The following is a 9,047-nucleotide window of genomic DNA, read 5'->3' as shown; positions in this document are numbered from 1 at the left end:
TTTAAAATCTCATTTGGGAGAAAGAGGGGATGGGAGGCTTGTTCATCTCAAGACTAATACAAGCATGGCCTCAAGGTAAAATACAGAGAAGTCTTTACATCCATTTATCCCTTATAAATGCCCCATAGTGCAATCTGTAAGCAGTCTCTGTAAACCAGCTGACAGTGCTGTTGACAGATTGGATGATGGCAAAGTTGTGCTCACTCCTCTCATCCCAGCTATTCATTTGGGTGTTTCTCCTCTAGAAACATATGGTAACCAAATTATCCTCGAGTCTTCCACCACACTCTCGTATTTAATTGAAATTAATCTGTTCAAAAATTATTGCTGATAGAAACACAAATGTAACTATGTGAGCCTTGATTCATTTGAAAAAATCACAGCTGCCTCCACAGCAGAAGCTCAGATAGGTATTGATGAGCTGAGGAGCAGCTCCCAGAAGGGTGCATAGGGAGGAAAATGCCTCAGGTGAGACCAACCCACCAGCGTCACTTTCCTGTTTCTCCTCTATGTCCTACTGATACCAAGCAGGCAGATTCATAATCCCAACCTGTGTCGTGTGGGTTCCTTACTGACTTAATCCTCTGTAAGGAATTGTACTTCGAACCACTTCCTTTCTTCCCTTGTGTCTGCCCAAACCTGTCCTTCCTTATGCCTGCTCTGAAGGCTACCAGCATCCTGTGGCTTTCCAAGGTGATTCTGTACTTAAAAACTGATGCTATGTGAGCTGTATGGTTTCCCACTTACGAAAGATGGGCTGGTAAGGTTCATTATCCTGCTCCTTCCTCATTGGACTGTCCTTTCTCGGTACCTCAACCTATTTCAACACCTGCAAAGCGCAGGTCACTAGTGTGGAAGACAAGGTCACATCCACCTTTCTTCTTTATGGTTTGAAGTCTGTTTTGACCACTCCGCCGAAGTAACAGGCATTTTTCCTCCCAAAAGCTGAAATGTGGTGATTTCTGAGAGCCAAAAAAGTATCCTCTTGTTCAGATCCTTCATTAAAGCAAACCCAGCTAAATTAGCTGCCCTGGGGACCAGATGAAGGCCTGGAAGATGTAATAAAGATTAAAAGAAGAAGAAAAAAATAGGAAAAAAAAAGAAAAAAAAAAAAAAAGAAAGGAAGACTACTGACACTGGTAAACGTGTCTTAATTAAAAGTTTTGAGAGCACAACTCAAACACACTCCAGTCATCCTCCAAGCCTCTGCCAAAGTTAATGAGACAATTTTTTTTGTCCCAGTCCCCCCCAGTGATTCGTGAAGTGCAAAGAAGGAAATCAGGACTGCAGAGGAAAATTGCAGGTTGCAGGGCTAGATGCTGACTGAGTTTATGGGAGCATAATTCCAACATGACCCTCACACAGCATTATTCCATAGAACCACGACTGTGCTGTGCAGCCAGAGGTCTGTCTTGAATGAGGGAAGCAAGAAGCAGTGCTGAGAAAGTCCAAATCATGCACCACGCATCAGGAAAATCAAGCTTCAGATACCATGTTTTTGCTTCTTTAGCAGAAAAGGAGGAGGCAACTGCATCTCTGTTTATGGAGAATAAAATTAGTGAGCTTTTATTTTTGTCAAAAAAGAACATGCAGTTGCACACTGTTTCTAACAATCAAGCTAAATAGTGAGAATGAATACACTCTGCAAAATCCCTCGCGAAGAAAAGAGCTCTTCAGCCATACAAGTCTTTCAGATCCATTTAACCAGCTTAAAGCAGAAAGCCCACAGGCTCCATGTGGCCTGGGTCAGGGCTAGCTATTTGCTTAAGGCATACGCTGTTTTTACTGTGGAATAACTCCGCTGGCACGGTGTCTTACCTTCTGGTGCCCTCTAGTGCCAACAGCTGAGCTGGCCTGACAGCTCTGGGCCCCCACTGCCACCCCACCAGGCTGTGAGCTTCTAACCACCCTCTCTGCCTTTGTTAGGCATCACTCCGCTCACACCAAACCTGCTCTGCCAGTGGTCTCCCTATGCACGTGTTTTAAGCAAAAGAAGAATATATGCTTTAAAAGATTCCCCCCAAATCCCTGAGCAGACCCATTCCTGCCCCCCTCAAATTAGAAGGCCATGACTCACCAGAAGGCAAAAAGAGAAGGAAAGGGACGAAAGTCATGGGGGAATCTCAAACTCCTTCCTGGTGCATCATGCAGAAGGGTGGCAAATAGGTTATAGCTACACACCAGAGATGTGTTGATGTCTTGCATCCAAGGTCAGGCCACCATGTGAGATCAAAACAAAAAGAAACAACAAAAACCACAACCAATATAATATCTCTCATTCTCTCAACATTTCCCAGGCTTTTGGGTCTGATTCAGAAGCCCTGTGCAAGAAGGACTGATGGTAAGTGTGACTCACTACATTTGCCCCAGTCCTTTTCAGAGGGACATTTCAGCCTAATCTCTTCCAACTGAGAAATACTAGAATGAGTCTTCCTTGTCTTCTTACATGCCGCCCACACTACTTTAGGACTTCAGCAATACAGTGGCTTTGCTCAAAGAAGGACAGTTCATCACCTGAAATAAGCACGCATAGGCAAACTGAGGTCCACCATATTCTGCCCTTTGTGGTGACAGCTCATTTTCTGCTCTCCTGAATGCGGCAGCTGGTGATTTTAGCTACATCCACATCATAGGAAGCAAGACCCATCTTCTGTCACTCTTCCCCACACGCAGCCACCCATATACAAGTCAAGAACCCCACTGCAAAGGCTCACTGCCCATTTCATAGGGGTTACATTTCCCCATGAAACTTAAAGCATATGACCGTTACTCTTATTACCCCACAACATGTCCCAGAGCACAGAATGGTATTACATCACACATATCTGCCCACATTTCTGCACAGCCCTTTGAGGATCACAAAGCAAAAGTCCCCATCTGAGGTGGGACTTGCAGTCATCAGGGCAGAGCCTTTGGCAGGGCTGTGAGACATGCAGTCATTAGCAGGAGACAGGCGGTCTCAGAGCTGTGATCATTCAGGGTGATTTTTTTTTTTTTTTTTTAAAGAGTTTAGGATCCCTCCCAGCCAATAAAAAGCTCTCACAGAGACATCTTCCCCTGCAGGAAGCAGGGCGGTCACTGCTCACGTTGGCAGGCTCCTCTTCTGATGCAGTGGAGATGGCAGCAAACTTCACCCGCAGCTTCACCACTCTTTGCTGTTTAGCGCTCTGGGGCTTCACCTGCACTTGTGATGGTAAGAGTGGGAAATCATTTGTTTTCCTTGTGCTTCAGGTCCTGTGAGCTTGGCTTTTTCTCTGTCTGCTACCCTTCAACTGCAGCTGAAACTCTACCCGCTTGAAAGACCTTCTCTCCCTGTAGCAAGCCACATTATCCAGGAACATCATCTAACAGTGTCAAAGTCAACTTATGGTTTTAACTTATTTGTCACTGTTTAAATTCTGCACGACCTTCATTACTAAATCTAAAGACTGGGAAACAATTTGTCTGGTAAGTACAGATGGGCATTTGAGACGGTACCATTTAGATGACTTCAGTGTCACATTATTCCCTACCACTTCCTTTGCTGAGCAAAGAAACACTCTTGATGGCAGCTAGCCTTAAATCTTCGGAATGAAAGCAGCAGACAGGAACATTTTCTCTCTGAAGGTTTTAGCTCTACTACAGCATTACTTTGGTTCCTACATGCAGAAACTATGAATGCACTCAGGCCTTTGGTTAGCCAGCAGCTTTTTGTTTCGTCTGTGGTTTCCTCTGGGGGTTGCAGAGGCATGCAGGAACTCTGCTGCGTCTTACATGTAAAGATAAAACCCAGCCTTGCTCCTAGTAATGGGGGAAGAGGTTCTGAAAGTACCTCGTGGAGGGGAAAGAAAAGAATATCTGTTCCCTATTTGCTATCCTGCAGGCTGGGAAGGAACATCCATAGGATTGTTCTCATACTGCAGGAACAGGACCTCCAAGTTATTTCTCAATGCGGAAAGCACAGGAGAGATCCTTTGATAAAACACTTGGCTCACGTTTGCAAGAACAGCCCTCTCTTGTTTAACAACAGGCAGTTGCCTGCTAACTCAGAGCAAGAAAAGTCTACCCTATAGAAGTAGGAGGAGGGAAGCTAGATTTCTCCACATTCGAACCCAGAAGTACAATGAGGTCTATAAAACAAGTGCTCTGACCCAAAGCTTCTCCCCACAGGGCAGTAGTAGTTGTTTCCCACCCTATGAGACCACATCCTCAGAGAGCTTTACAGCGTGGCCAAGCCACACAGTGCCTCTCCCCCCACCCAGGCTGGGACTCCTGTCAGAAAAGTTTGTAGTAAGGAGAACTACAGGTGCCTCACACCAGAGTGTTTCAGGATTTTGTAAAAAATAAAGTGGTGCAAATTATTCTGAACGGCAAAACTTATTTCAGACCACCGTGTGCAAAATTTTATACTCACTTTACCCCAGTGTGAATCATACTCAATAGAAAACCACCTTGGGTGAAGGAGGTAAGATGCCCAGTACCCCTTAGTGAAAGCTGGAGCAAAAATACAGCAGCCTATCATCTGCCTGTGACACATGCTGCAAGTCCTACCAGCCTGCTACATGCCTAGACCACACTAGGTCCAATTTGATAGACTAAACTCACCTCTCCAGATGTTGCATTTCAGAGTACTTGACACATGTGAGACTGCTGTATCTATGGGGCACTGCAGTCATAGGAATAAGGGCACTCTGGACACTGGTTTGAGTAACATATTTCATAGTTTCCTTCCCATACATGCAGTGTGACTTCAGCTGCCCCCACCCTGCCATCCCACACCTAACAGGGATGTCACTATGACTCAAGAAGTGCTGAGAGCTATTAAGCCACAGAGAAATTGTGCTAATACTGAAAAACTGATATTATTTCCTCCATCTACTAAGGATACCATGTGTTGTCAACAACCCCACCATTGCCACATCTGCCTTTCCAACTGACGTAAGGGCATAAATTCAAACAAAGTCCTGCAGAGTAGCCAGAAGAACCCAAGCTAGAGAGCTCCTCTCAACTGGACAGCTTGTCTCAGTGGCTAGCTCAGAAGGCTCAAGAAACAGCAGGATCCAATAAGCTATTTAATAGGTATTGCTGGTGCAAAAAAGAGCACTGCATCTCTGAGGAAGAGGAGAGCCATGTGGACAAAGCCCAGATCAAGGTCCTGCTCTGCTCCAAGCCTCTTTCTGGTCTTCGTGTAGGTCTGTACAGCTGCTCCCCCTGGCAATGCCTGTTGGCTCCACCATCTTAGCCCTACAGCAAACTCCATTTGGGACAAAACAGATGCTTTGAAAAGATCTTACCCACAAGCTGAGCAGAGGACAAGATGCCCTGCCTGAGAAATATCTCCGGAACTAGGCTGCAAGGTCTATGAGCCTCTATGACTCCTGTACTGGTGGTGGCATGCAATGCTCTGTGTTGCTGTCGGTGGGGTTTTTTGTTTCATTTGTTTTCAAGCAGACGGGGTCACTGGATTGGCTCTGTTCTACTGTGGAGAAAGTTAAATTATGTTTCTCAGTAGAAACTGGCTTACATGCACAGGTTATGCTCTGTGGCACAGCTGTTATTGACATCTAGCTGTGAAAAAAAGCTGGAGGTGACAAACAGCTTGAGCTTTGCAGAAAATTAGTACAAGCTTTGAGTGCAAGTTTGCGTGCACGTTGCTTGCTGCCTACACACACAGGCAACTCCAAGGGCCACTCCTGGAGTGGCAGGTCTTTTCCTTGGCAGCAGCACAACAACCTGTACAGGCTGAGGATTCTTCCCCTTGTATTTCAGGAACTGAAAGATATAATAATCTGTATTTCCCTAAAACAAAAACAAGAACATCAAAACTATTGGGAGGTGAAGGGGAAGTATGCTTATGTCTTGGCATGCCAACAAAGCAGTACAGTTCTGCCAGTCAGTGTTTGATATTTTACCAAAATTACACTATACTCTGAGCAACATGCTCTAGATTATAGATAGATTCAAACCCAGCCTTGCTTTGAGATGTGTTGGGCCAGAAACTTCCTAAGTGCTTACAACAGCCAGGCTTCCTTCAGGCAGTCTCAGCTCTGCAACCATTTCATGGGTTGCTTTGCTATTTCAAACATCTAAAGGAAAATCACTTTTTAATGGAGATGATCAGTCTTCCTAAAGCACATCTAGTGTTAGGCAACCTTGCCTGCAGCACAGAGGTTGGAACTAGATGATCTTTGAGGTCCTTTCTGATCCAAGCCACTCTGTGATGATTCTATGAAGTGCATGGGCCAAGTAAGAAGGCTTAGGATTGGTTCAGAGTCCTGAATAATCACCATTTCAACCACTGCATATGTTCTATGATTGCATTTTGTGTTTTTCCAGCTACATACATACCACCGCCTCATTCAACAGTGAATCCTGGCTTCCCAGTACCAATGAACACCAACAATCCTGGCGTTCGCAAGGCAGCTCGCTTTGGGGTTTACCAATACAACAACAGTTCCAACGACCTATTTCTGTTTAAAGAACGGCAAATAAACAAAGCTATGGTACAGGTAAGAAGAGAACGCATTTCTGGTGGTCCTCCACCATCTATCGACCCTTGCTACAGAGCACCTGAGACACAGGAGCCTTGATCCTCCTCAGGACTGCTCTACAGTGCCCTAACATAAGCAGCACAAGTCCCTCTATCCCACTTAACTGCTCTACATGAGGCACTCCCACCCATCCCCATAAAACACATCTACAACACCACACACAACTGACAGATGTAGTGCTTGTTCCCTAGCCAGAATTTCATTTCAGCATCCCTTCCCCTGAGCTTGCTTTAAAGGAGGAAACCATTTTCCCTAGATCGTCAGAGGTCTGAAATACATGCTCCACGTGGAAATCGGCCGCACAGTGTGTGAGAAGAGAGGGCACTCCAACCTGGACAACTGTCACTTCCAGAGGAAGAAAAATCTGCAACAGGTATGTACTACTTCCTCAGGGAGGTACCCAGGAATCACAGGTGATCCTTGGCTGTCTCTAGCTGTGTTGTCACCTTCAAACCAGCTCTGTTATGTTCCCACAGACGTACAAGCCTCCTCTGTGCAGAGCCAGCTACGGTGAGACAGGTTTCTATCTCCTGAATACAGGAGGTATACAATATCCTGACTAGAAGGAGCTGAACCAGGTGCTACATACAGAGTAGATGCTACATATAGAGATTTCCTGGGAGGAGAAAACCCTTACAGGGCCTTTCTCACTAATATGCGGGCACTTGACAAACAGTGTTTTCCCTAGGCTGGGGCAGAGCACAGAAGGATGCCATTCTCTCTTCCCACACCTTGGCCCACAGTGCTGGGAACACCAAGCCGACAGCTGAACTTTATCATCCATTCTCTATCTGCAGATGCTGAAATGCTATTTTGAGGTCTGGATGACACCTTGGTTGCATAAAGCAGATGTTCCTGTTTCTCTCTGTCACTGACCCAACTTTCGTCATGATTTTGTCATGATTTTCAGAGGATCTACCACCCACGAGTTCTTTTCTTGTCTGGACTTCGGGGCCAAAACTGAGGTGGGGAACACCTGCACAGAATCACCACAAAACCTCTCTCTCAAAGCTTGCTGGTTCCCCCCCACACCTCTAAGGAAGATGCTCAAGATCTGAGTGACAAAGAAAAGACTTGCCTTGACTGAATGTATCGCTATCCAGCTGTGTATCTCTTTTGCTAAAACTAAACAGCATTTGAGCACATGTTGTCATTTGTTCACCAGAGAGCAATTCATCTTTTTGGCTGAGATTTCCAAGCAGTGCAAACAGGCCCAGGAAGGTCTGTTAGACCGCTTTGTTCTGTGATGAATCTTTGTACAACTACAGTATAAAAAGCCTAAACCACAGCACACACAATTTCAACACTGTGGAAAGCTTTACAGTGAGGCAGTATGCATGGGGATGCACACACACGCACACATAACACACAGTCTTAAGGGGCTGCAGTGCCAGATAAAACCTTAGATACATTTGCCAGGAATGCATAAGGTAGAATTTTTCTTGCCTCAAGACATGAGTGTGGATAAGCCTGTCTCAAGACACAACCACAACCCAGAAACAGCACAGTCTAAATAGAGTTTCTATTTTAAACAAAAGCTCTACTTCAAGAGGGCAGCACTGCAAATGCTACGAAACATAAACACAATCATTTCCCAAAGCATATTTTTGCTGAGGTTAAACAACGTAGTTTCATTTAGGTTAGTATTCAATATTCAGTTTCTGGTTGACTTACATTCAAGTTTAGCAGAACGATGGTCCTGTCTACATGTGTGCCCACCTCTCTTTAAACCTTCTCTCTTCATGCAGATTATCGCTTACACTGTACTAAGGCTGTAACCATTAACTTGAAATGGCAAAGCCTGAGCCCACTGAACCCATGTTTCATTCATACCCTCACAAATGGTTAGGGCCCAGACTTAACCTATAAGGAACACTTTTTTTTCCTCCCACAAACATGCTTCCTTCTGAGAGCTGTTGCTTTTCTACTGCTCTATTATAGCTCCTATTAGCAATGACACCTCACTTTTAGCCTTATATAATGTCCATTTTGTCAAGAACAGCCATTGACAGGCTCTAGGCCAAGGTACAGAAATCCCTAAATCTGACGGATCTGTTAACAGCATAGCAGAGGTCTCCGCTTGCTCAGAAGAAACCTCTGGGAGTTCCATCGTTGGATGTGGTGCTACATTAATCCACCACACAAGCCTCCATTGACAGCCTGATGCCAAAGACAGTAAAGAGATCTAACCACAGTTGTCCTCGTGGTCCACAAAGCAGAAGAAAAACCAAGCCACAGCAAAGTTTTTAGAGGAAAGAAGAGCCAAGAGAAGTTGCTGTCTGAAACTCAAAGGGGTTACAATGGTTTCAGTTCTTCCATTTCAGCTGGGTGCTCCATATAGCAGCAATGGTCAGGGTTTCCAGCCAAGCTGTAGCTCCAGACAGGCAAGACAAACATTTCTTCCTCCAACCAACAGGACAGCTTGATGCTCAGAAACATCAGCCTTTCCACATGCAGGTGGCACACAATCAGCATAGGTCTGTGTAAATATTCAAGCCAGCACAAAACAGTAAGCAC

The 9,047-nt window shown here is 45.1% G+C and overlaps 1 protein-coding gene across 2 annotated transcripts; it reads left to right on the top strand.

Moving 5' to 3' along the window:
* The first annotated feature begins 3,068 nt into the window (after window positions 1-3,068).
* On the top strand, window positions 3,069-7,675 carry CST7 (cystatin F). Of its 2 annotated transcripts, XM_042882014.1 has the most exons (4): window positions 3,069-3,193; window positions 6,316-6,488; window positions 6,787-6,903; window positions 7,328-7,675. In XM_042882014.1, exons 1-4 carry the CDS (start codon window positions 3,118-3,120, stop codon window positions 7,403-7,405), a joined length of 444 nt encoding a protein of 147 aa, XP_042737948.1. In that variant the 5' UTR covers window positions 3,069-3,117; the 3' UTR covers window positions 7,406-7,675. The 2 variants fall into 2 exon arrangements, with proteins under 2 accessions (XP_042737948.1, XP_042737938.1); XM_042882004.1 differs by lacking the exon at window positions 7,328-7,675 and having other exon boundaries at window positions 6,787-7,044.
* The last annotated feature ends 1,372 nt before the right edge of the window (window positions 7,676-9,047 follow it).

This window comes from Lagopus leucura, unplaced genomic scaffold (assembly GCF_019238085.1).
Source record: "Lagopus leucura isolate 7727_CA_CO unplaced genomic scaffold, USGS_WTPT01 Super-Scaffold_73, whole genome shotgun sequence".
NCBI lineage: Eukaryota > Metazoa > Chordata > Aves > Galliformes > Phasianidae > Lagopus > Lagopus leucura.
Note: the sequence above shows the minus strand (reverse complement) of the source record. Positions and strands in the feature narration are given on the sequence as shown.

Bases quoted from the DNA above. Each gene is read 5' to 3' on its own strand.
- CST7 (XM_042882004.1), top strand. From the start codon at position 3,118: ATGGCAGCAAACTTCACCCGCAGCTTCACCACTCTTTGCTGTTTAGCG. The intron at 3,194-6,315 runs GTAAGAGTGGGA...GTGTTTTTCCAG, and splicing joins CTTCACCTGCACTTGTGATG to CTACATACATACCACCGCCT. The intron at 6,489-6,786 runs GTAAGAAGAGAA...CATTTTCCCTAG, and splicing joins TAAACAAAGCTATGGTACAG to ATCGTCAGAGGTCTGAAATA.